Below are 27,480 nucleotides of genomic sequence, written 5' to 3' on the forward strand. Positions count from 1 at the left end.
AAATTGTTTTATTGTTAAAATATCTCATAATACCACTACATATCTGAAATAAAATTTCATTCATTAAACATAACAGACAACACAATAAACAAAAAATGGCAGATTACATTATTACAAGTTGATGTTAAATGCCTGTGTAAAAAGCAAAGCCTTAACTGCTTTTCTAAACTTTGCAAAATTACCTTTTGATATTCATGCTGAAACTAATATATTCCAAAGCAAAGGACTTGTTAGCTGAAGAAACAGCGTCTAGTTGACTCAAGATGGATCACAGAGAGTGGAGGTAAAGATAATAAACCCTTCTGAGAAGAACAAAGGGACTGTACTGTTACAAAAGGAGATAGAAATTTAGCAAGCTATAAGAGGGAGCCCAGTATGTATTGCTCGAAAAGTGAGACATACAGAGCAGCTCACTGCTTCAATGGTGGTGGGGGGGGGGGGATGAAGAAAAGAGGATTTATATTAAGCCAACCAACAAGGACTAAATTGCACAGGCTGGGTAAACAAGCGTGGGAGTAGCTTGCTTATTGCGACGGTTACTACTCCTAACCAATTAAGCTTGATACTTCATTTCTATACAGCTCCAGCATTGCTCTCTACATCAGTGGCAGAGGTGGAAGGAAATTAGAACCAAAAAGTTATCAATAAGGGCCCTGACCTCAATGGTCAGAGTAACAGATAAGTATGAGAAAAATAACTGTGAAAGCTTGCTGGGCAGACTGGATGGGCCATTTGGTTTTCTTCTGCCATCATTTCTATGTTTCTATGAGACATAAAACTTTGAATCGAATACAGTAGATAATTGGTAGCCAATGCAATTGATAAGATGAAGATATGTGATCAAATTTCTTGAGCCTGTAAATCAATCTAGCTGATGTGTTCTGAAACAATTATAATCTTTTGATAATTTGGTAGCCCCAACAATAAGTTACACTAATAAGTTACAGAATAACAGGAACGGCACTTGCATGGTTCAAAACGTTCCTGTGTAACAGAGGCTACAAGGTTAGAATTCACAATAAAGAATCCCCCCATTACAATTCCATCCTAGGAGTACCACAGGGTTCTTCCCTATCCCCCACGCTCTTCAACATCTACCTTCTTCCACTGTGCCAGCTGTTAACTAATCTGAATCTAATACACTACATATACGCTGACAATGTCCAGATCCTAATCCCACTTAAAGAAACCATCACAAAAACACTTGAATATTGGGAAAATTGCCTTCGAGAAATCAACTGCCTCCTCGCTAGCCTTAACCTGATTCTAAACTCATCTAAAAGTGAACTCCTTCTAATCTCTCCAGAAAATAGCAACTTCACATTGAATCCATCAGCCAACCTACCCATCACCCAAGCAAGAGACTTAGGAGTAATGATAGACAATCGTCTGAATTTAAAATCATTCATCAATCGCACAACTAAAGACTGCTTTCATAAACTACATGTACTGAAAAGAGTAAAACCTCTCCTTCACTTTCAAGACTTCCGAACGGTTCTTCAAGCAATAATCTTCTCTAAGATAGATTATTGCAACTCTATTCTACTAGGTCTCCCTTCTTCCTCCACCAAACTGCTTCAGATGATCCAGAACGCTGCTGCCAGAATACTGACACATACGAAGAGAAGAGACCACATCACTCCCATCCTCAAAAGTTTACATTGGCTGCTAATACACTTCAGAATTATCCATAAGTCCATCACCATGATCTACAAAGTCATCCATCTCCAAGCTCCTCTAAACCTTTAAATCCCGCTCAGACAACATTCCTCCTCCAGTCCCATTAGAGAAGCATACAGAGGATCACTTCATGTACCACATACCAAAACTACACAACACATAACATTCAAAAACCGGGCCTTCTCTACAGCAGGACCACTGATATGGAATTCCATTCCACCGGATCTACGACAGGAGCCCTGCCTCCCAACTTTCAGAAAAAGGCTTAAGACTTGGTTATTCAAACAAGTCTTTCCAGACCCTACCTAAATCTCAAATCAATAGGGATGTGAATCGTTTTTTGACGATTTAAAATATCGTCCGATATATTTTAAATCGTCAAAAATCGTTAGGGCCACGATACAATACCAATTCCCCCGATTTATCGTTAAAAAATCGTAAATCGGGGGAAGGGGGAGGGCAGGAAAACCGGCACACTAAAACCCCCTAAAACCCACCCCCGACCCTTTAAATTAAATCCCCCACCCTCCCGAACCCCCCCCCCAATGCTTTAAATTACCTGGAGATCCAGCGGTGGTCCAGAACGGCGGCGGTCCGGAACGGCCCCCTCAATTGAATCCTGTTGTCTTCAGCCGGCGCCATTTTGCAAGATGGCCGCCGCAAAATGGCGGCGGCCATAGACAAAAACGATTCGACGCAGGAGGTCGTTCCGGACCCCCGCTGGACTTTTGGCAAGTCTTGTGGGGGTCAGGAGGCCCCCCCAAGCTGGCCAAAAGTTCCTGGGAGTCCAGCGGGGTTCAGGAAGCGATTTCTTGCCGCGAATCGTTTTCCGTACGGAAAATGGCGCCGGCAGGAGATCGACTGCAGGAGCCGCTGAACGACCTCCTGTAGTCGATCTCCTGCCGGCGCCATTTTCCGTACGGAAAACGATTCGCGGCAAGAAATCGCTTCCTGAACCCCGCTGGACTCCCAGGAACTTTTGGCCAGCTTGGGGGGGCCTCCTGACCCCCACAAGACTTGCCAAAAGTCCAGCGGGGGTCCGGAACGACCTCCTGTGTCGAATCGTTTTTGTCTATGGCCGCCGCCATTTTGCGGCTGCCATCTTGCAAAATGGCGCCGGCTGAAGACAACAGGATTCAATTGAGGGGGCCGTTCCGGACCGCCGCCGTTCTGGACCACCGCTGGATCCCCAGGTAATTTAAAGCATTGGGGGGGGGGTTCGAGAGGGTGGGGGATTTAATTTAAAGGGTCGGGGGTGGGTTTTAGGGGGTTTTAGTGTGCCGGCTCACGATTTTCACGATAGTTTACACTCCCAAACGGCAACAATACGATTCCCTCCCCCTCCCAGCCGAAATCGATCGTTAAGACGATCGAGGACACGATTCACATCTCTACAAATCAACATTAACTTCAGTCAGACACTCCAGAATATTGTACATTCTGTAAATAATCACGCCTCGTTCTGTTAATGCTCTCTAGCTTTCCATCTTCTCCCAGTTGAACAGCTTGTTTTATTGTAACTTCTTGGTTTCTTTGCACTCGTTCCATGTTGTTGTTTTCATCCACCCCCCTTGTTAATTGTAAACCAGCATGATGTGATTCTTTCATGAATGCCGGTATATAAAAACCCAAAATAAATAAATAAAATAAAATAAATAATCAATTCTAGATGTTATAAATGCATGAACTGAAGTCTTCAAATCATATGATTCCAGAAAAGGCTGTAATCAACAAATAAATCTAAGGTAGAAAAAAGCCTTCTTAACAGTAGAAGAAATTTGAGGAACCATAATAAGTTGTAAATAGAGAACCACTTCCAAAGTAATTATAGTATTTTTCAATGGTATATTAATTCCAGTCATAACAGGAGTCAGTAAAGGAAAAGAGGCTTAAAGGTTAAACCAAAGAGCCTCACATTTATCTGGGTTTACTTGTAAATGGTGACCTAATAACCAGGAAGCAACAGAATCCAAAGGAGTTCAGAATATTAAGATTGCATTTAGAATGGGTTTTAACAAACATTGTGATCTGAATGTCATTGGCATAAAATGACGGCCGATTGCCATGATCTTGAATAAGAGTTGCCAATGGTGAGTCCCTTGAGGGACTCCTGTTGATGAACCCCTAATGTCAGATTTCTCATTAGACCAATCCACTTGTAATGAATGATCCATGAGATAAAATATAAACCAATTCAAAACACCATTCGCAACACCAATTTCTGCTAAATGATTGATAAGTAAAGAATGATAAATGGTATCGATTGAACAGGTCTTTCAATGGACTCAGCAGGACATCTGAGCTCCCGTAGTATCCTGGGATGTACCTCATCTGGCCCCATGACTTCGTCCCCTTTCAGTTTTCCTAGCTGTTCCCATACATTCTGTTCTTTAAAAGAAGTTTTGTCTACCCCATTCTCATCTACAGTCTTGTCAACCAGCAACAGTCCTCCTCCAGGGTCTTCTTTAGTGAACATAGAACTGAAGTATTTGTTTAATATTTCTGCCATTTCTTCATCTGTCTCTACATCTTGCTCCTCGTCATCTTTCAGTTTCACTATACCACTTCAGGCCTTCCTTCTGTCTCTGATATATCTGAAAAATGAATTGTCACCTCTCTTTACCAATCCTTTCTTCTGCATGACCTTTTGCTTTCCTGATTTCTTTCTTCGTCTCCCTCGGTTTCACCAGGTATTCTTCTGTGTTCCTCTTTTTGGGATCCTTTATACTTCTTGAACACTATTCTTTTCCCCTGTATTTTTTTCAGCCATCTCCTTTGAGAACCAAATCGATTTTTTTTTCCTTGTACATTTGTTTACTTTTCTAACATATAGATTTCTTGCCTTTGTAAAAGCTCCTTTTAATTTGGTCCACTGTTGTTCCACCTTGCCCATTTTCTCCCAGTCACATCTCCATTTTAAATAACGCTTCCTCCCTACCCTGTGTCCCTTGCATTTTGGTAGCATTGATATTGTCTTTGACATAAAATGCTACTTATCCCACTTTTCTATCCTCTCTGCCCTTCTTTAACAATTTATAGTCTGGGATGGCCATAGCCTAGTCATGGGACTCTGTGAACCATGTCTCTGAAATGGCAACAATGTCCAAGTTCATCTCCACCATTAGGGCCTGCAGATCTTGGATTTTGTTGCCCAGGCTTTGAGCATTTGTGGTCATAACTTTCCAGCTTTCCTCCTTGGTTTGCTTATCTTCATAATCACCTTTCCTGCTCCTTTGCTTAGGTGTAGAAGCTTTTACTTTATCCTCTTTGAAAAAAGAAGTGTGATATAAAGGCTAGCCAAAAAATACTCTCTACAGCTATGTAAAAGAAAGTTTTCAGTTAGCAAGGCTTATTTCAAACAACTATTAATAAATGCCAGCTGGTCTAAAAGCAAGTTCACTGTGAATATATACAGATGGGATAGCGCAAGTTAATAAAATCAGATGCAGGAGAAAAGAATCAAACAGCAGAACACAAAAATTTCTAAAGTGCACACTAAGATAGGAAGATATATAACTATATTGAACCAAATCACTTAGCAGATTGAAGTTCTGTATGCTTTTGAATCAGACTGCACACTGTAAGTGTGCCTCGATCTTGTTGGCCTGGTATTCCAGCCTAACCAAAAGGCTGTAGAGCATGTTAAAAAGAGAGAACCTTTAAATAAGCAATGATTCAGAAAAAGAAAAGTGATGATAGTCCAAATCCTTTTTCCTTTTGTGCCCTGTGTAAGGGGAATGGACATGGAGAAGACTGTTGGCTTTATGATAAGCAAAGAGTTGCAGGAACCCATGAGGAAAGCAATGAGGGGAAAGTAAAAGAAGCCGTCTGGGAATGCTTCTATTGTAAGGCTACAGACCATACAGCCGAGGCTAGAAGGTGTATAATGGGAGTGTGCCTAGCAGAGCAGAGTAAAAGAGATTGCAGCAAACCAAGGGAAGAGAAGGATGAACCCTTGGTGAGAACAGTTAAATGTAAAGTGAATGAGCATGTTGGCAAGGATGACTCCCACCTTGAGAATGAAGAGTGGGAATGGGAGTGGTCCCATAGTTTGGTGAAGCTGCAGGCTGGTGGATGGTCCATGTCTCTGATGGACTTTGTTGTCCCAGCCAAGTTGAATGAAGTCCCTACCTAAGCTTTGATAGATTTGGGGATGCAGAAAGACACTTGTGGGAAAGCAGCTAAATGGAAGACTAGGGGGTTAGCCATGAGAGAGGTAATGCTTGCCCATACATGTACATGGGAATCAATAGTACCCCACTGGTCAGGTGCTACTGACAACAACTGAGGACAGGTCTGTATGCAGTTTGAAATCCTGCCTCAACTTCCATATCTAGTACAGGACAACTTCAGATTATAAAGGATATTGCAAGCAAATTAAAGTGGTTGGACCATGGAAGAACCAAGAAAGGAGGAACCCTCACCTAGTTCAGGGTTCAAGAAATGAGGGGAGTGGGACTTCCAGGGACAGGGGCAAAGAGCCTCACTTGGTTATGTATAGGAGGTCAGTAGCAGTTAAGCCAACCTCTGAACCCACAGCTGGGGTAAGAGGGCACAGGCAAGCACTCAACCTTGTAAGGTTAAGTTGAAGGGGAGGGTATGTGACAGGATATATACCCAGGAACCATGGTACACCTTAAGAACAGGGCTTGGCTATCTGGCCCCGGTCCACCTTAAGACAGGGAATTTTGGGTACAAGCTGTCTCTTCTGACCCAGGGATATAATGTAGGATGAGAGGAGAAAAAGGGAAGCCCATTACTCCAGGACTGAAGGTAAGCAGAGAAAGGCAGCCCCTTGAAAATAGTGACCTGTTTATGTTGATGTATGTTTATAGGAGAAGGCAGCGAGCGCCTTGCATAGCTGACCTGAATTTGTGTTGTGCATACTGTCAATACTGATGGTTTTGTTGCATTGTAAATGAGACAAAAGCCTTGACTGTACTACAAAGGAATAATTGATATAACAAAGGAAGTGGTTGGGGTGGTGGGAATCAAACTAGTGACTTCTTGCTCAGGAACCAGTATTCACACCTTTTCAGATCAAGTAAGTGACCTTTGCAAACTCGCAATTCTCTAGAATGAAGTACCGCATGGCAGAGGGCCTCTAGGCTACAGAAAAGTCCTTGCAGCTTTAGTCACAAATGCATTTCAGACCAATAAAATACATCGAAGATGAAGGAACCGGTTAGAGACTAATTCCAGAGTCATTTGGTGAGGAAACTTATATGAAGATAGTGGTGCACGATATCTTTGCTTAAGGTTTGGTGTGGAACTTAACAAATTTCAGAAATAAAATCTGTTTGTACAGCTTTGTATTCAGAGGGGGTTCAATGATGAAAAATGACTTTTCAAAACTTGAGCTCTGGTCTTTCTGCTCATGACATCAGAAAACATTGGCTTACCTGTATGAGAATGGCCTGGATACATAGGTCACAGTCTGAGTTTTGTGCAGTATTTTTGCTGAGTAGTAAGTGGGTATTTAGCAATAGCTGTAAACCAGCAGATAAGATCTAGATGTTACAAAGCAGATACACATGCCACAATGAAAGCAGCTGCTAATTTCAACTTTACATTTCTTCTAGTACCTCGCATTCTGTTTGATGGCTGGTCCTACCAAGACTTTGAGAGTGTTTTTGGCAGCGAGGATGAAATAGAGGAGCTTTCCAGTGCCATGGTGCAAACAGCAAAGGTAAGGCTATCTCTGACTCACCAAAGAAACCACAGATGATCAATTCTGTTCCTTAGGGAAATAGGAAAAGTCTGTGATGGGAGCAGAGAACTATTACTTACTAATCTCCTATTTTGCTATGGTCTCTGTGTTTTTTTTGGCAAGCCTTTATGCCTCTGTATGACTCTTAGTTCCTTTGTTACCACTGGGTTGTGATTGTAACGATGACACAATTGCTTCTTTTTTCATGGCTTTCTGAGCACTGCAAAATTGCTCACACTGATGTCTGCTAGGACCAGATGCAGGAAGCCCATAGCCCCCTGTTGTGTCTTTCGTTTCCTGATGATGGTCTCCAGTGGGTCAGTGTCAATCACTTCTCTCTCACTTTCATCCACAATCTCCTGCTTCTCGGGGAGTAGTGTGCAGCTCGGCAAACCCACCGGTATTTTATTAAACTAATCATTCTTAAAGACCTAAGACTGTCCAGAGCCACTAAAGAAGAATGTAGATATGACCACAAAAACACAAACCCATCTACAGTGCTGTCAGTCTGTTCTCTCCTTTTCCAGATTCACAGTTTCTCAGCACACATGTAGCAGGGCCCCACTGAAAGGGAGAAAAAAGCACAGCAATCTTTGTAGCTCAAACTATCAATTTTTCCTTCCCATTTAAATTCAAGGCTTTCCTAGCCCAAGTACATCAGTGCATAGCTGAAAAAAAATAAATTTAGAAGTCTTTAGTCCAATTAGTAGTCCTTTCTCTTTTTAAATTCAAGGCTCTCTTAGTCCAAGTGTAGGAGAGCACAGTTGAAAGGGAAAAAAAACCCAGCAGGCTTTAGCCCAATCAATCAGTAGTTCTTTTGCTTTTTAAATTCAAAGGCTTTCCTAGCCCGAGCGTAGCAGTGCACACAAATAACTTGCTTCTAATTGGAGCTGGGTTGTTTGCCTCCACCCTCTTGTAGAGCCTGACTATCTGCAAAAGGTTTTTTTTAAATTGCATTTTCTCAGCCTCAGCTCAACCACAGCCACCCATGCAAACCATGTTGGTTTAAAGTGCTAGCTTCTTCTCTCGCATTTGATATTCGAAGATTCTCCTCCTTGGTTAACTTCTTGGTTTCCATAGGCTCCTCTGTACTGGCTTGCTCCAGTGTTCAGACTAAGACCTCCTCATAGTGATTCCCTGCAGGAAGGAGTTTCATTTCCTGTCTCCACCCTCCTTCCTGCTTTCCTTGGAATCTCAGTAACTGCTCCTCTCCCACTCCTTGGAAACTGACTCCTCCCACTCCATTGGATGTTCCATTCTCTGCCAGTCACTCTAGGAGGGGGCACCATTCATTTTTCCTGCCTCTTTTTCCCTCCTGGTGTAGATTTATCCATGTTCCTAGTAAGAGTTCGTCCCAGCCCAGTGCAGGTTGATACTTTATTTAATTTTATTAACTGCTCAGTTTGAGAAATCTCCGGTTTGTACAGTATTCAGCAAATTAAACAATACATAATACAGCACAATAAAAACAAATACAATTATTACAACTCAAAAACTATGCAAAATAAAACAAAATATAACTAAAATAAAATAAATAATTACAGTGAAATAGGAAATAGACTTGTAAGCAGTAACTCGGCTCTTGCTTAGCCATACAATTCAGCTTCACCATACCATCACATTACTTTGAGTTATTTGCATAGATTATTGTGGATAACTGCAACACTTTAGCAGCTGACAATGTACTGGTCAGAAATTAACTCACTGCAAAGCACTTTGACATCCTTTTTGTAGGAACAGTAGAAATCTGAATGGTTACTGTTAAGTTATCTGTTACAGTTTAAGGAAATATTTTAGAGAGAGAGTATTTTTGGGGACATGTGGTAGAGTATACAGGCAAACACAGTATGCAGTTTTGCACATATGTTTTCCAGCTCTCACAGGAAATTGATTGGTGGTATGAAGCTGCAAGTAACAGATGTTAATTGTCTGTTGTGAAGCGGACATTATATTCTGCTTTAACTTAAGATGAATGAAAGTAATTAGATGCAGAACAGTTTTGATTGATTTTATTACTATTTATATTCTTGATATGAGCATTTGCTATGCTGTGCCCTGCCAAAAGCAAGCTATTTAGATTACTAGGTTAGAAATGTTTTACAAATAAAAAAACCCAACAAACAAGGATGGCAGTATTAAAAGTAAACACTGCCATTTTAACACCACTACAGTCTGCATTTTCTTACAGACTATGTAAAGTGGCCCTGAGAAATATGACCACTTAATACAGGCTGTAAGGGAACCCATAGACTCCTACTGATTATGAGCAGAAGGAACCCTCCTGGCTGAGACCCTCTTATCCCCTCTCGAAAGTCACATTTGGGCAACCAAAATCTTCAGATATGGGGTCAGAGCATCAGTGGTGCCATTTTGAATTTGGTACTGCTGCTGGCTGTAAAAAAAAAAAAAAAAAAAAAAAAGCAGTTCCCTTCTGCTGGTGAGATTCTTATTAATGCAGTATTGTGGGACTAGTAGAGGGTGGTAACATGTAGTTACAGAAGATTATTTTGAATTCCAAAAAGGGAATATAAAGCCCATAGGCCCTAGTTTGAGTTTGATGAGAAGGTGGATGAGGTAGGCATCCAGTGGCCCCATTTTGAGGACTTTAGCACAGAAGCCCAATTTTATATTTACTATTGGGGAACCTAACACTAATGTGCATACAAATACCAGTGATTATATTCATGATGCAGTCTTTTTAAAGACTTCATTTACTATGTCTATGAGTGTATATGGCGCCTCTATATGATGATCATGATGATCAGTATAATGATGAAATTTAGTGATTTATTAGGAAGGGAATTATTAGGAAGGGAATGGTTAATAAAACAGAAAATGCCATAATGCCTCTGTATCGCTCCATGGTGAGACCGCATCTTGAATACTGTGTACAATTCTGGTCGCCGCATCTAAAAAAAAAGATATAATTGCAATGGAGAAGGTACAGAGAAGGGCAACCAAAATGATAAAGGGGATGGAACAGCTCGCCTATGAGGAAAGGCTGAAGATGTTAGGGTTGTTCAGCTTGGAGAAGAGATGGCTGAGGGGGGGATATGATAGAAGTCTTTAAGATCGTGAGAGGTCTTGAACGAGTAGATGTGACTCGGTTATTTACACTTTCAAATAATAGGACTAGGGGGCATTCCATGAAGTTAGCAAGAAGCACGTTTAAGACTAATTGGAGAAAATTCTTTTTCACTCAACGCACAGTTAAGCTCTGGAATTTTTTGCCAGAGGATGTGGTTAGTGCAGTTAGTGTAGCTGCGTTAAAAAAAGGTTTGGATAAGTTCTTGGAGGAGACGTCCATTAACTGCTATTAATCAAGTTAGGGAATAGCCACTGCTGTTAATTGCATCAGTAGCATGGGATGTTCTTGGTGTTTGGGTACTTGCCAGATTCTTGTGGCCTGGTTTGGCCTCCGTTGGAAACAGGATGCTGGGCTTGATGGACCCTTGGTCTGACCCAGCATGGCAATTTCTTATGTTCTTAACCATCTAAGAAGGTGAATCGTTCAACATTTTTGTCTATTTGGTTTCACCTGTTTGGAGTTGTTGAATATTAGTATTGTCATACAAATAGCATACAGCACTATTATATGGGCATTGGTTAAGGCATGTTAATGCTAGCATCTTTTAGTACATGTATTTATTAATCTATTTATATGTCACTTTGGGTATGCCCAAATAGAAATTGAAAAATGTCCCATACACTTGATCATGTACATGCACCTTTTAAAACAATTTTTTTCCAAATAAAACAATTTTATTCACTTTATTATATTATTTGGAAATTCTGTTTGGGTTTCTTTCCAAGTTGTTGATAACTAATGGACTTTGTGGACTTTACTTGTATGACTTCAGATCAGATATGAGGCCTTGAAAATTCCCTTTTACAAATTAGGGTACATTTTCAATAAGTTACACACGTACTTCACAGTTTGTGTGTGAAGATCAGGTTATTACATGCATAAAAAGTACATATATGATGGAACAATAGGATGAAAGAGGTGGGGGCTAATCCAAGATGGCAATGGCATAGCACACATTGACATTTTTTGTTTTCTGGGCCCTGAAATCTTTAGATACTTGCTGTCTTAATCTACGGGGACTCGCAAAGCAAAGCTCTGTCCTGCATGCTTTGGGAACGTTGGTGCCTACTCCTGCACTGGCTTCTGAATCGGACACAGAGTCCATTGGAATGCCACCAAGCTTGGGGGAAAATCCCACCTGCGATCCCTGTGACAAGTGATCTGTGGGGGGAACATTGTGAGCCCTGAAGTCTAGCTGAACTGAAATTGGGCGTGAAGCCTTGAATTCTGTTCCTGACTCAGAGATGACAGAGAGAGTACTATGGAAGATGGCGCCTTCTGTGAGGGAGCTGGAAGGAACAGGAAAGACTGGAGTCATTATTTAGGTCATTGAGGAGTCAGTGGTCCCTGATTCACCAAATGCAAGTATTTCTCATGTTTTGACTAAATTTATTGTGGCATCTCATCTATTCCTATGAATAGATTTTAGAGCCAGCAGGGGGACACTTGCCCCTGGAAAAATAACCATGGAGGCTGTATGGTTGGTTCTATCTTGACTTGAGGGCTTGTTGGTGGAGGGGCTAAAGGTTACAGGTGTGGAAGGTCAATCTTTGAACTCCCATTTGAACATAAAGAAGATTGTTGAAAATGTTCAGAGTGGATTTTTTCAATACAGAATAATCTTTTTCTTCTTCAAAAGGTAGAAAATTTGGAAAGCAAGGAGTAAAAATCTAAGACTGATAAACTGTCTAAGACTTGACTCTCTTCTTTTCCTGTGATATGTTTTGATGATATCTCTTGGATTCGTTGAAGGTGCCTGAGATGTCTCTTTCCTTTATGGCTAAGCTGTTTTATCTGCCTATTTCATAGCATGGCGCTTCAACTAGAGAGGATGAGTCTGGGATATTGCAGGAAGATATTTCACCAGAGATGAAAACCGAAAGTTGATTGTCTAGTTTATCATATATTTTTCTGTAAAATTAATTTAAAATGTTTTTTAATTACATGTCTGCGTGTAAAGGTCCATATTCAGCTGCCATCTGACTAAATAAATTAGTAGGATAAACCTGTCCGGGTAACTTGGCCAGGATATTCAGTGGTGCATCCGTATCACTGAATATACTTGGCTATCTAATGGTCAACCAGATAAGTTTTTATTTGGCTAACTTTAGACCCACTCAATAGCAGATCTAACTATCTGTCTAAGTTAGGCGAATAAGTAGCTCCAACTTGGAATACCCCTGTGCCACTCCCCATTTAGCAGGATAAATAGCTGGCTAAGAAGCGGCTGCTAAATGCAGCCACATATTGAAACAGCACCACTTAGCTGGATAAGCTCATATGTATCTAACTAAGGGGGTCATTTTCTATCGATATCACACGCGAAAAGGAACTTTTCACATGTGATAGCTAGATAGGGGCGTAGTCGGGGCGGCGTTGGGACCGGAAGAAGAGGAGTCGGGGCGACGTCGGGGCAGACGCCATGGAAACTTCACTGGCGGCGATAAGGTAAGACCCGTTATCACCGCCAGTAGCGCGCCAAATAGCATCACCTTTCATGGTGGCGCTATTGGGTGCGAAAGCCCCCTCGCCCCCCGTTACCGCGCGATTCAGAAAACTTTGCGAAGATAGGAAATCCAGACGTAAGTGGTGCTGAATATCGACCTTGTAGTTTTGTTCCCCACATAAAAGATGAATGTTCCAGTTTAGCTGGGTAGCACTGATATTAAGTGCCAACTGGCTATACTCACTTGGGGAAGTCTGGTCAGAAAAATACTGTCTTACATGGCAGGCGATTATATTCAGCGACAGACTTTCCTAGGTAACTTCCTGCTGACGTTCTTGGCTAATGTTACCCAGGTAACTTCCCGCACTGCTGACTATGAACATCTTTTTAAAGATTTGTGTGTTACTTAGTTTCATTGTTTCGATTATTGATAGAAAGCCACTAAAGATCAGATAGCCTAAAATAACTTTTAGATTTTTAAGATTTGACCCACGGGTCTCTATTTTCATAGATTGTGTAGAACTTAAGCTAATAGAGAGCCCTGAAGGAAAACTTGAGAAAACAAAATATCTTTTCTTAGTGCATGAGGGAGGTAGGTCAAGTTCATTTCATCACTTTCTTGAAGAAGCACCTTAGCCTTTCTGAATGAAAAGTTGAGTTGGTTGGCAGGTGTCTCTCTCTCTTGGGTTGATGATGAGAGGTCCTCTCTTGAAGTAGGTTCTTTCTTGTCATGGGAAGGGCAATTTTCAAAGCCATTTACATGCCTAAATTGTTATCTGAAAACTGCCTTCCTCAATGTGGCTAAACTGCACCCATTGTTTCACAGTACACATACTTTTAGTTGCACTCTGAGGAGGCGTTCTTGGGGGGGCTATTTAGGTCAAGTAAAAAAAATAACACAGCATATTCAGAACATAAGAAAATGCCATACTGGGTCAGACCAAGGGTCCATCAAGCCCAGCATCCTGTTTCCAACAGTGGCCAATCCAGGCCATAAGAACCTGGCAAGTACCCAAAAACTAAGTCTATTCCCTGTTACCATTGCTAATGGCAGTAGCTATTCTCTAAGTGAACTTAATAGCAGGTAATGGACTTCTCCTCCAAGAACTTATCCAATCCTTTTTTAAACACCGCTATACTAACTGCACTAACCACATCCTCTGGCAACAAATTCCAGAGTTTAATTGTGCGTTGAGTAAAAAAGAACTTTCTCCGATTAGTTTTAAATGTGCCCCATGCTAACTTCATGGAGTGCCCCCTAGTCTTTCTACTATCCGAAAGAGTAAATAACTGATTCACATCTACCCGTTCTAGACCTCTCATAATTTTAAACATCTCTATCATATCCCCCCTCAGCTGTCTCTTCTCCAAGCTGAAAAGTCCTAACCTCTTTAGTCTTTCCTCATAGGGGAGCTGTTCCATTCCCCTTATCATTTTGGTAGCCCTTCTCTGTACCTTCTCCATTGCAATTATATCTTTTTTGAGATGCGGCGACCAGAATTGTACACAGTATTCAAGGTGTGGTCTCACCATGGAGCGATACAGAGGCATTATGACATTTTCCGTTTTATTCACCATTCCCTTTCTAATAATTCCCAACATTCTGTTTCCTTTTTTGACTGCCGCAGCACACTGAACCGACGATTTCAATATGTTATCCACTATGACGTCTAGATCTCTTTCTTGGGTTGTAGCACCTAATATGGAACCCAACATTGTGTAATTATAGCATGGGTTATTATTCCCTATATGCATCACCTTGCACTTATCCACATTAAATTTCATCTGCCACTTGGATGCCCAATTTTTCAGTCTCACAAGGTCTTCCTGCAGTTTATCACAATCTGCTTGTGATTTAACTACTCCGAACAATGTTGTGTCATCTGCAAATTTGATTGTCTCACTCGTCATATTTCTTTTCAGATCATTTATAAATATATTGAAAAGTAAGGGTCCCAATACAGATCCCTGGGGCACTCCATTGTCCACTCCCTTCCACTGAGAAAATTGTCCATTTAATCCTACTCTCTGTTTCCTGTCTTTTAGCCAGTTTGCAATCCATTATACTCCTGCCTCTAGCCTATAAAACTCTTCAAGCTTGGCACCCACCTACCTAAATCTGACCCCATATGTGCCTACCCATACCTTTCATTCAACAATGCCTTCTCCCAGAGAAATGTGCCTCACCAATACCAGAAAGAGAACTTTTGCAGGATCAGTGACTATCTTCTGGAACTCCTTACTACCTCGCATCCAACTGGACCAGGATCTCCTTTCTTTCAGAAAATCAGTGAAGATCTGATTATTTGAAGTAGCTTTAGGAGCAAACCATTAACTCAAACCCCCTCTTCCCTTTGAACTGTACCTCTTATTCCTGTTTCCCCTATAATTACTCATGATTTAGTCTAGCTCCTGTTTTGTTGTACTCTGTACAACAGTTTCTTTTATTCTTTATCGTACCCTGTACAAATGCTAATTCTGTATATACAAGCTACCTTGTGCAATGCTCCCTTTATTGCTCACAACTCTTGGAGGTCAATATTGAAAGCTAACTGGGTATGTAACTTAGCCGAATATAACAGCTATGCCAATGAATAGTGGCGTAGAAGTCGCTACTTATCTAGATAAATTATATCTGGCAATGGCAGGTCTAACTTATCCGGTTAACTTAACCTGATAAGAGCAAATATAACTACTTATCTGGTTATTAATCGGATAAGTAGTACTGCCCACTGCCCTTCCACTGACTATTTGGTTAGTCAGATAGCTAGATAAGTCCTACTTATCCAGCTATCTAGCAGTCACTGAACTTAATCGAATACTCAGTGGCTGCTAGATAGCCGGATAAGACCTAAGTAGGACGTATCTGGCTAGCTAGTGCTAAACGCACTTTGAATATGCTGGCCCAGGAGTCTGTGACTCTTTATTTATTTTGTAATGTGCCACACTCTAAATGAACTCTGGTTGTATCACACTTTGATTTCCCTGGCTAGAAAAGCATGCCATAGATAAATGATGATGATGTGCATAGATTGCATTTCAAATCTCTGTGCATTCTTTTCCATGAAAAAGCAAGTGCAAATGTCCATGGACAATGAATGGATATGCATACAGACCGCCGCAGACGTAGAATAGCATCATTGCACACCCTGTGTGTGAGCATAGACAGCAGCAGATGTACACCCAGTATGCATCTTCAAGGACATAAAATTCAGACACTGTGACTTTCAGCTAATTGCCAAATTCTCTAATGCTCCTCAAGAGAGCTAGGATATCTGAACAAGAGGCAGATTTCCCATACCTAAATTTACTCTTCATTCCTTTTCTAGAATGAGAAGTTTGATGGCTTTGTGGTTGAAGTCTGGAGCCAGCTGGGGGGGAAGAAACGACAGTGAGTATTCTGTCTTGAGATGCAAATGCAGGTTTATTCCTGAAGAAGCTGCTTTCTTTACACTGTTTTTAGAGGCTGATGTAATACGCTGTGCAATAAAACCGCGCTGAAATTCAGCACACAGTTTCTTAATGCACACTTTAAAAAATAATTGTTTACCTCCTGATGCAGTAGGCTAAGTTAGGCTACTGTATCAGGAGCTAAAAAAAAAAGTGCGTTGACATGAATATGTGCATACAGACCTGAGCTAAAATGTGCACTCAGCTTTTTGCACAAGATGAGTGCACATTTTAATGGGGAAAGAAGAGTCTCTTGCAGGGCTGGGCAGAGCAGGGTGTGAAGGGATGAGCTCTTCAGACTGTACTGCAAGTGGCAACATACAGTCCTCATCTAGCCAAGTTAGCCTTCTTCTCGATACAGAAAAGATCAGTGTGCTTTGAACTCCTTCCAAGCCGCACAGTAAGCAAAATAGAAGACACATAGGGGTAGATTTTCAAATAGCGCGCATAGGCGTACTTTTGTTGGTGCTCCAGGCGCCAACAAAAGTAAGCTGGATTTTAGTAGATACGCGCGGAGCCGCGCGTATCCGCTAAAAACCGGGATCGGCGCGCGCAAGGCTATCGATTTTGTATAACCGGCGCGCGCCGAGCCGCGCAGCCTACCCCCGTTCCCTCCAAGGCCGCTCCGAAATCGGAGTGGCCTCGGAGGGAATCCTCTAACGCCCTCCCCTCACCTTCCCCTCCCTTCCTCTACCTAACTCACCCGCCCGGCCCTGTCTAAACCCCATCCTTACCGTTGTCGGGGGATTTACGCCTCCCGGAGGGAGAAGTAAATCCCCGCGCGCCAGCGGGCCTCCTGCGTGCCGGCACGCGACCTGGGGGCGGGTACGGAGGGCGCGGCCACGCCCCCGGACCGCCCCATGCCGTAGCCACGCCCCGTACCCACCCCAAAACGCTGCCGACACGCCCCCTAAACGCCGCGACGGCCGGGCCCGCCCCCTGACACGCCCCTGACACGCCCCCCTCGGAGAACCCCGAGACTTACGCGAGTCCCGGGGCTCTGCGCGCGCCGGTAGGCCTATGTAAAATAGGCTCACCGGCGCGCAGGGCTCTGAAAATCCGTCCCATAGTTGTAGAAATAAGCATAATGTTTGAAACTTTCCCTGCCTGGAAGCCACAGAAAGAAACTTCCCCAGCAGCACCTGCTCTGGTGTGACAGAGCGGGCACTTCCAGCCCCCCAAACTTGCTTTCCCTTCACAGTGTGTCCCTCTCTCCTGTGTTCACCTGGAAGGGAAAGCTGGCCTTGCGTCACAGAGAGCTTCACTCCACTTCTTGCTGAGTTTCTATCCCTTGGGCTTAATTTCCCCAGTTTCACAAATTGGCATGGTGGTAAGATGAAGCCTTTGTGAGGCTGGAGAGAACCCTGACATCAGCAGGTCTCGCTGAGCAGGTTCTGGTTTTAGGTACAAAAATCATGTTTTGTGTGCATAAATAATTGTTTTATGTGCTCACAACCTAATTTCCAAATTATAATTCACCAGAAGTTAAATTCCTAGCATAAAAAAATTGTGTTAAGTTGTCAGGGCTTTACACTCCTCTCTGCATTGGGGAGTAATAGCGAATGCCTTCATTAGCATCGGATTAGCATGCAAGGATGCTAACCTTTATGCACATTGTTACATGCACATTTTTATGAACAAAACTCCTTGTTATAATGGGAGTAAAATTTGTGCACAAAAAATGTTAACCCAACCACTTGCTAACATGTGAACACAGCGTAGTGCACCTTATTACAGCAGTCTGACAGTGGTGCCGAGCTCTCTGGGCCAGCAATACTTTGTAGCAGGACATGGGAAGGGATTATAACTACCGAGTACAAAGACGGCCTTGAGCTGATGAATACATGTGTAATTAGAGCTTCTTGCTTCAAAAATGTTTATTTTAAGTACATTTAGTTGGTATTATTTTAAATAGTGTAAAACTAATACTCAGACTCCGAAAAAAACCAAAACAAAACCCCAGGATCATTACAAAAAGAAAAACTACAGAACCAAGTTTCAATGGTAGCAGGCTAAGCATCGTTAATTCTACTAAGCAGAAATGCTGGGGCTCATAAAGGTTTTCTGATATATTTCCCTGAATTATTATTAGTTAAGAATAAGTTAATCTGCAAAGTTTTCCTCTTTGGAATGAGGCAGGGTAAAAATGAATCTGCCTTCTATTCTGCTGTTTAAATAGCACATTTCTACAGGCATTTGGGCCAAATGCTGACTGTTCCTCATTACTCCTAATCCCAGAAGTGCTTAAATTATAGAATTTTTTAATTTGTTCCTCTGTTTTTTTTAGGCAACTCAGAAAATTTACTGGTGAAGATGATTTGTCTGAGCTTTGTCAATTAGTTTAGTTTAGTTTATTAGCATTTCTATACCATCACATCAGACATGCCTTCACAACGGTTTACAAATTAAAACACACAAGAAAATACATTGTTTTGTTAAAATAGTAATGGCTAAAAACTACATAAAAGAGGAAATTAAATAAATTAGCTGTTAAAGTAAAAGATAAAAAATAAAATAAAAAGGTTAAATCTAAAACAAAATATTAAATTGCATAAAAATATAAATAGTACTAATAAGCTGTTAAATTTAATTAATGTTTCTAAGAGAAATAAAATAAAAGTAAAAAACAGAATTCATAAATGTTAAGCACATAATAGATTCTGGTTTCTATGTAGGGATTTGCATTTGTTAGTTTTTGGATGTCCATTCGTTTCATTTGTTTCGCATATAAGCATATATATATAACAAATGGATGAATGTACACACTTTGGGGCAGATTTTAAAACCTGCACACAAGCGCAGATTTGTTCGCACAACCCGTCGCGAACAAATCTACACCCGATTTTATAAAATGCGCATGCAGCCGCGCGCATTTTATAAAATCCAGGGTTGGCGTGCGCAAGGGGGTGCACAATTGTGCAACTTGCACATGCCGAGCCGCGCAGCCTGCCTCTGTTCCCTCCGCGCCCCCTCGCACCTTCCCCTCCCTTCCCCTACCTAACCTGCCCCCCAGCCCTATCTAAACCCCCCCATACCTTTGTTGAAGAAGTTACGCCTGCCTTGATAGTGTAACTCCATCATTGCTCTCTGCTTCAACGGCAGTGGGAAAAGGGGAATTGGATGCAGACAGCAACCGAGGGCCCTGACTTTTGCAGTTTGGGGAACAAATAAACATGGGGGTAACCTGCACAGTGCAGCAGATACTGGCATAAACTTGTTGGGCAGACTGGGTGGACCATTTGGTCCTTTTCTGCCATCAATTCTATGTTTCTATTCTATTTTATGTATGTATTTGGTTTTATTTTATTTTAATCTATGAATGTGATTTCTGTGAATCATTGTGATTATCTAATAGAACGATGGTATAAAAATAAAAAATTGCTGAACATATAGATTAGCATAGTTCAATGGGACAGAGCCAACATGGATTTAGCCAGGGGAAGTCTTGCCTCACAAATCTGCTACTTTTTTATTCTTTTTAAATTTCTTTTTATTGAATTTTAACATTTATCAATAAGAACTAAACTGATCCAGCAATTTTGGTGGATACAGCAATTATCTACCAAATCATTTAACATATATCCAAAACAAAAGCAAATTTATACAAACCACCAAATTTAAAAAAAGAAATTGGGAGAGAGACAAAGAAAGAATGAGATATTACCAAAAGAAAAAGATACATTTCAAGAAAATAACTCTTGAACTACTCCGATTTTAATACTTATGTCAGTGGCTCTACTTGCAAGCCCAACAGGCCGATTCAGTAAAGTCCGCGGGAGAGCAGACGAACGCCCGCTCTCCTGGCGCGTGCACCGGCAATTCAGTATTTAAATTAGGTGGTGCGGTAGAAACAGGAAAAAGGAGGCGCTAGGGACACTAGCGCGTCCATAGCGCCTCCTTTTAGCCCGGAGCGGCGGCTGTCAGCGGGTTTGACAGCCGGCGCTCAATTTTGCCGGCGTTGGTTCTTGAGCCCGCTGACAGCAACGGGCTCGGAAACCAGACGCCGGCAAAATTGAGCGTCCGGTTTTCAGCCCGACAGCCGCCGGCCCATTTAAAAAATTTTTTTTTAACTTTTTTTTCTTTTCGGGACCTCCGACTTAATATCGCCATGATATTAAGTCAGAGGGTGCACAGAAAAGCAGTTTTTACTGCTTTTCTGTGCACTTTCCCAGTGCCGGCAGAAACTAGCTCCTACCTTTGGGTAGGCGCTAATTTCTGAAAGTAAAATGTGCGGCTTGGCTGCACATTTTACTTTCTGTATCCCGCGCGCATACCTAATAGGGCCATCAACATGCATGTTGAGGGCGCTATTAGGTGCTGCGGGTTGGACGCACGTTTTCCGCCCCTTACTGAATAAGGGGTAAGGGAAAACGCACGTCCAAGGGCAGGTTAACAGTGTGCTCCGTCGGAGCGCACTGTACTGTATCGGCCTGCAAGAGCAGTTTAAGTTGCTCCGGGTCAGTGAAAATATACCTTTCATTATTATGACTGACAATACATTTGCAAGGAAATTTAAGCAGAAAGTGCCCCCCTTTATCAAGTACAACTTGTCTATATGCTAGAAATTGTTTTCTTCGCTGCTGAGTGTTCCTGGCCAGATCTGGATAAATCCAGACTTTCTGGCCATAAAAAGCACAGATCTGAACTTAAAGAAGAACCTTAAAACATTCTCTTTATCCGCCAGAAAGGCAAAGTTCACATTGAAAGTTCCTCTTTGTTTAATCTCATAATCTTGAGAACTTTGGAGAAATTCCGATAAATTCAGTGACTCATCTAGTGGTAATAGCTTTTCTTCTCTTTTAATATATGTTTGTTCTTTCTTCTGAGAAATGTAATAAGCCTTATTTCAACAGTCATACACTCTGAAGGCATTTTTAAAACTTGTAATATGTAATTTTTAAACAGTTCCACAGAGTTCATCTGCTTTATAATGGGGAAATTTAATACCCTCAAATTTAATGCCCCTATATTATTTTCCATATATTCTATTTTCTTTGAAGTATCATTCTCTGCTTTAATTTGTTGGAATTGTATTTTTTACACTTTACTTAACTGACTATCCAGGCTCTCAGTTAACTTTTCTTGGTTCTTTAATGTTTGGGAATTTAGTTTCAAGGTGTTATTTATTTCTGCAACTGCTTGAGTCTAAGTTGATATAGAAGAATCCATTCTTACAATTAAATTCCATAACGTTTCTAGGGGTTTTATGGAGGTTTTATGATTATTTTTTCACTGACCTGTGCTCTTGGGCTTAGCCCCAATTCCTGCAGATTTTCCCGGTCAGTGTCCTTCGAGATCGGCGTACTAGCCGCCATTGATGTTGAGGGAGGAGATTCGAAGGCCCCAGAGGCAGACATCTCCTCAATTGCCTGTCTACCGGGTTCCCTCTCCACACTCCAGGCATCCTCTCCCTTTGCTTCCCGAAGGCTCACCAATTCCAAGGCAGGTTTTCGGGCAACCCCCAGTTCCTGTGCTGGACTCAATCCGCCAGTTCCGGGGGGAAACGGTGTAGCCGGCGCTCCTGGGCTTAACAAGATCTCTTTGCCCTGGAGGTCAAGACCTCGCTCTAGGTCTCTGGCCTCAGCGATCATCACTTCGGGAGTACTGCTACATTTTTTTGAGGGTGAAAATAAACGTGTATAATGGTGAGCCAGTTGATATGGTGTATCTGGATTTCCAGAAAGCATTTGATAAAGTTCCTTATCAGAGACTTCTTAGGATATTACAACGTCATGGGATAGAGGACAGCGTCCTGTTGTGGATTTCCAACTTGTTGAAAGATAGAAAACATAGAGTAGGGCTAAATGGTAATTTTTCCCAATGGAATAAGGTGAATAGTGGAGTGCTCCAGGAGTCTGTTCTGGGGCCACTGCCTTTTAATATATTTATAAATGACCTGGAAATGGGAACAATGAGTGAGGTGATCAAATTTGCCAATAATCCAAAATTATTCAAAGTTGTTAAATCACAAGAGGATATTGAAAAACTGGGAGACTGGGCATGCAAATGAAATTTAATGTGGACAAGCACAAAGTGATGCTCTTAGGGAAGAGTTACCCAAATTATAGCTACCTAATGCAAGATTCCATATTAGGAGTCACCACTCAGGAAAAGGATCTAGGTGTCATCTTTGAAAATATGTTGAAATATTCTGCTTAGTGTGCAGCAGCTGCCAAGAAAGCAAATAGAATGCTAGGTATTATTAGGAAAGGAATGGAAAATAAAACAGAGCTCCATGGTGCATCTTCATCTTGAGAATTGTGTGCAGTTCTAATCACCACATCTCAAAAAAAGATATAGCAGAATTAGAAAAGTTACAGAGAAGGGTGACCAAAAATGATAAAGGGGATGGAACAATTCCTCTATGAAGAAAGGCTAAAGAAGTTAGAACTCTTCAGCCTGGAGAAGAAATGGCTGAGGGGAGATATGGTAGAGGTGTATGAAATAATGAGTGGAATGGGGACACACAATAAAGTTACTAGGTAATACATTTAAAACAAATAAGCAAAATATATTTTTTTACTCAATACATAGTTAAGCTCTGGAATTTGTTTTCAGATGATTTGGTGAAAGCTATTATGTAGCTGTGTTTAAAAAAAGGATTGGACAAGTTCCTGCAGGAAAAATCCATTAACCATTATTAAGGTAGAGTTGCAGAAATCCACTGCTTATTCTTGGGATAAGAAGCTGGGAATCTGTCTACCCCTTGGAATCCTGCCAGGTACTTGTGTCCTGGCCTGGCGACTGTTGGAAACACTGATACTGGGCTTGATGGGCCTTATGTTCTTATGGAGAGATAAGTTGCATAGCTGAATTATATATGGATTGTAGTGGAGAAAGATGATTCACAGGGAGACCTGTGAGGAACAATATGCAGTAGTGTAAGTGGGAGGTGATGAGACAACGGGTAAGGGCTCTGGGAGTGTGTTCAGAAAGGAAGGAATGGATTTTTGTGATATTACTGAGAAAGAAACTGTACATTTTAGCAGTGATTTGGTTATATATAGAGAAGAAGAGAGAGGAAGATGGACCCCAAGGTTACAGGCTCAGGGCTGGGGGAGGATTACAGTGTTGTCCACAGAATTAAAGAAAGAAGGAAGAGGGGAAGTGGCTTGGGGAAAAGATAAGGAGCTCTGTCTTGGCCATGTTGAGCTTAAGGTAGCAATGGGACATCCAGGCAGCAATGTTAGATAACCCAGCTGAGAATTGGGACTGAATTCCTGTTTAAATCTCTTGGGTAGAGAGGTAAATCTGGGAATCATCAGCATAAAGATGGCATTGAAAGCCATGAGAGGAAATCAGAGCACCAAGGGAATCAATATACAGAGGGAAGAGAAGAGGGCCTGGGATAGAACCCTGAGGCACACCAATTGAAAGTGAGATGGCAGTAGAGGAGAAAATACTAAAAGTGCAATAGGAGAGGTAAGAAAAGAACCAAGACATGAGAGAGTCCCAAAATCCAGTGAGGATAGAGTATCAAGGAGTAGATGGTAATTAACTATGTCAAAAATAGCTCAAGAAGGATAAGGATTGAATAAAGGTTTTTTGTTTTAGCCATAAACAGTTCATTGGAGACTTTGGCAAGGGCTGTTCCTGTGGTATATAGAGGGCAAAAACCAGACTGGGGTGGATTGAGAGTGGCTTGAGATGAAAGAAGGTCAACAAAGCGGCAGTGAGCAATACATTGAAGTAGTTTGGTAGCAAAATGGAGGAGGGTGGTAGGATCCAGGAAGAGTCCAGTGAGGGACTTTCATGGCAATTAGGGTACTCACTAGACCCTACCTGCCATTCTAATTATCGTTCCATCATCCTCCTTCATTTTGCTTCCAAACTACTTCAATGTGTTCCTCACTGCGGCTTTCTTGACTTTATCTCAAGCTATTCTCAATCCCCTCTGTGAAAGCAGTGGGAAGTGAAAGATTGAGGATGTGACAGATGGAAAGGATGACTGCAGGGGAAATAGAGCTGAGAAATTGGGTGGGAGTTGGGTCAGAGGAACAAACAGTGAGTTTGAAGGACTAGAGAAGATGGATAGTTTTTTCCCACTGTGATTTCAAAAAAGGAGAGAGTGACAGGAGCTAGGGGAAGGTTAGAGTAAAGAAAATGGGAAGAAAGATGTGACCTGGTTGAGAACTTGAAACTAATTTTGAAAACCTTCTTATGGAAGTAATCAGCCATTTGGGCAGAGAGTGAAGAGGTGATGGAGAGTGGGAGACAAAGGAAGTTTGAGGGAATTAAGTGTGGAAAGAGATGGTGAGGATTGGAAGCAAGAGAGTTTGTCAGATGGACTTATTTTATTTTAAAATCATTTCTTAATGTTTAATCCACAGATCATGGTAGTTTACAATAAAATATACATAATTTAATAACATAGGATAAAAATATAGACACATTATAACATTACCTGCATTGTACCACATCTAACTTAGTATTAGTCAGTTGCCAAATCATGTATTAATCATGTCTAATTCCCAAGGTCAGATTCTCCAGAGGCCAATTTAAAAAGCCATATTTTCGTTCTTTCTTGCAAGCTTTTCCATCTGCTAGAGTATGCAGTTATTCTGGTATAGAGTTCCATAGGATAAGTCCATATCCTGTACCTTTCCCAAATGTGCTATTTGAATTGTAGGAACAGCTAACGAGCCTCAATTAGCCGAATGTAAACAGCCTTGAGGTGTGTATAAATGAAGACTTGTACCTAATCAAGAAGTATCAGTATTATGAATTTTTTTTTGAATTAACATAAGGACCTTATCTTTGATTCTAAATTGGTCTGATAAACAATGTAATTTAAATAACAGATGCAATATGATCATATTTGTGAAAACCAGTTAGAATTCTAATTGCTGAGTTTGTAAAAATTTTAGGGGCCTGATAGTACTATGGATGCCCCTAAAAGGAGAGAATTACCACAGTCTAAACTGAAGAAGATAACTGTTTGTAAGACCAGACAAAAATCTTAAAATTCCAAAAATGGATATAATAGTCTTGCTTGGCAAGTGCAATATGATGCTGGATTTTGACAACTATTGAAAGAGTGACACTGGCAAGCAGTAGCTGCAGTATTCGGTCTGAAAATGGGAGGAATTACAGTGAAACAGCCACTGTATGGCTTAGCTAGTTAGCCGGATGAACTTATCTGGCTAACTTAGGCCTAGATTTATCAATCTGCTATAAATATCACATGCAATAGGAAAAGAAGCATGTTTTATGGTAATAGCGCATATTGCGCTAATTAGGCAATGTTAGCTCTTTGCATAGGTATTACCACAAATTGTGTTAACTTTTCGCACTTTGCGGTAATACCTACATAATTGCATTTTCCTACCTGCAAAGTGCTCATTTCACCACTGGCGGGGGAAGAGGAGAGAGAGAGTGTAGGGGTTAGGGGCCACTTTTACATGGAGTGTGAGACATATGATCACAACAGTACACTTGTGAAGATTTGATGTCCTTCGGAGTGAGGAAACTCACACAACGATGAGATTTGTACAATGTTTTCTCAACATAGCTTGATAGACTTTGTTAGTTTGTATATTCAGTGGTGTAGCCAAGCAGCTAAATTTATCCAGCTATCTTTAAAGTTAGCCAGATAAGTTTATCTGGCTAAATTTAGGGCAACCCTATGGGCTGACCAGAGTTAACCGGATAACTTATCCAGCTAACTAGACTCCTCTCATTTATGCCCCCAGAATACCCCTCACATATCTGTCTAAATTTAGCTGGATAACTACTTATCCAACTAGAATTTAGCTAGATAACTGACTTAATATGCTAGATTTGCAATTTAGACAAATAACTTTTGAGTTATCCTTCTAAGTGGCTTTTGAATATGATCTTCAGGGAGATTGAAGATGGTGAGTAATAGCTCCCTGAAGAGAGATGGTTAGGATGGACTAAAAGGAGAGAGGGTTTCAGTGGATGATCACTCTTGGCTGTGATACATCCCTGACTTTTCATAGCTAGGTGCAAGGGTCTAGGGATTTCCCAGCGATAGCAGGCTGAATTAGCCATGCTGTCTGGGAGCGTCGCTACCGGGTCAGTAGGCGGAGTTTTCTCATATACAGAGTTTGTACGGCTGCGCGGTGAGGTTCCCGCGCAATTGCCGTTTTATCTCAGTCTCTTTTTTTCCACGAGCAGGACTGCAAGCGGGGTTTTTTCTCTCTCCTCGTCTCTGAAGATTTTTTCTCAAATTTTCAGTTTTTTTCCCGTTTTTTGGCAGTAATGGCTCCTAAGCCATCAGGCTTCAAATATTGCCAACATGAAAAAATTATGTCCATAACAGATGGACATAATTATTGTTATATCTGTTTGGGCCCAGAGCACAACCCAGCCTCATGTCGAGACTGGTTGAATGTCGCCCCGAGCCCGAAGACAACGTGCTGAAAAACTCGCGCACTTAATCTCCTCACTGTTCACCAGGCCCGGCAAAGAAAGTGAAGAAAACTTAAGCCAGAAGATCGGCATCGCTGGAAGGTGCTTTGGCTAGGTCAGTACCACCACTAGGGCCGCTGAAGGATGTCGAGGCCTCGACTCCTCTAAAAAAGAAGTCCCTTCATGCGCCATTTGGGTCACAGGGCTCTGTACCCACTCGTTCCCACTCCTCGACACCGCAGCATTCGGAGCATGGGAAGTCAAAGCGTCCGAGGCATTCGACGCAAGACGCATCTGTGCAGAGATCGCACAACGCATCAACGCATAGCGCATCGAAGCACGGCGCATTGGAGCAAGACGTATCGGCGCAGGTTGCATCAGACAGTGCATCAAGAAGAGCTGTATCACCAGATGGGGCATCACATCTTGACGTTTTAAAAAGAAAGCGTTCCAAACCTCCCAGCTCCAAACATGGTGATGCAAAACATGCGAAATATTACGCTCAACCTAAAGTTCCAACACCTGCCTCTGCATAATCTTCAATTCAAGGCCAATATCATGCCAAAAAGACATCAAAAACAAAACATCTCCAGCCATCTGATTCTCCACGAACAGATTCTAACCACGACTCTTCAAGTGCAGAAGGTTCTCATTCTGATTGGTCTTCTCTTAGTCGACCTCATTCACTCCATCTCCCAGAACCGTGCCGACCTTCTGAGGACTTGCTTCTAG

At 41.6% G+C, this 27,480-nt stretch overlaps 1 protein-coding gene across 1 annotated transcript in view; it reads left to right on the plus strand.

Annotated features, from left to right (window-relative positions):
* The window catches only part of CHID1 (chitinase domain containing 1), a 780,048-nt gene that overhangs the window by 65,544 nt on the left and 687,024 nt on the right, over nt 1-27,480 (plus strand). Inside the window, exons 6-7 of the mRNA XM_029582484.1 lie at nt 7,263-7,369; nt 16,254-16,315. Coding sequence (XP_029438344.1) covers nt 7,263-7,369; nt 16,254-16,315 — 169 coding nt within the window. The remainder of the gene's footprint in view (nt 1-7,262; nt 7,370-16,253; nt 16,316-27,480) is intronic.

The sequence above is a fragment of the Rhinatrema bivittatum genome, chromosome 17 (assembly GCF_901001135.1).
Source record: "Rhinatrema bivittatum chromosome 17, aRhiBiv1.1, whole genome shotgun sequence".
Lineage (NCBI taxonomy): Eukaryota > Metazoa > Chordata > Amphibia > Gymnophiona > Rhinatrematidae > Rhinatrema > Rhinatrema bivittatum.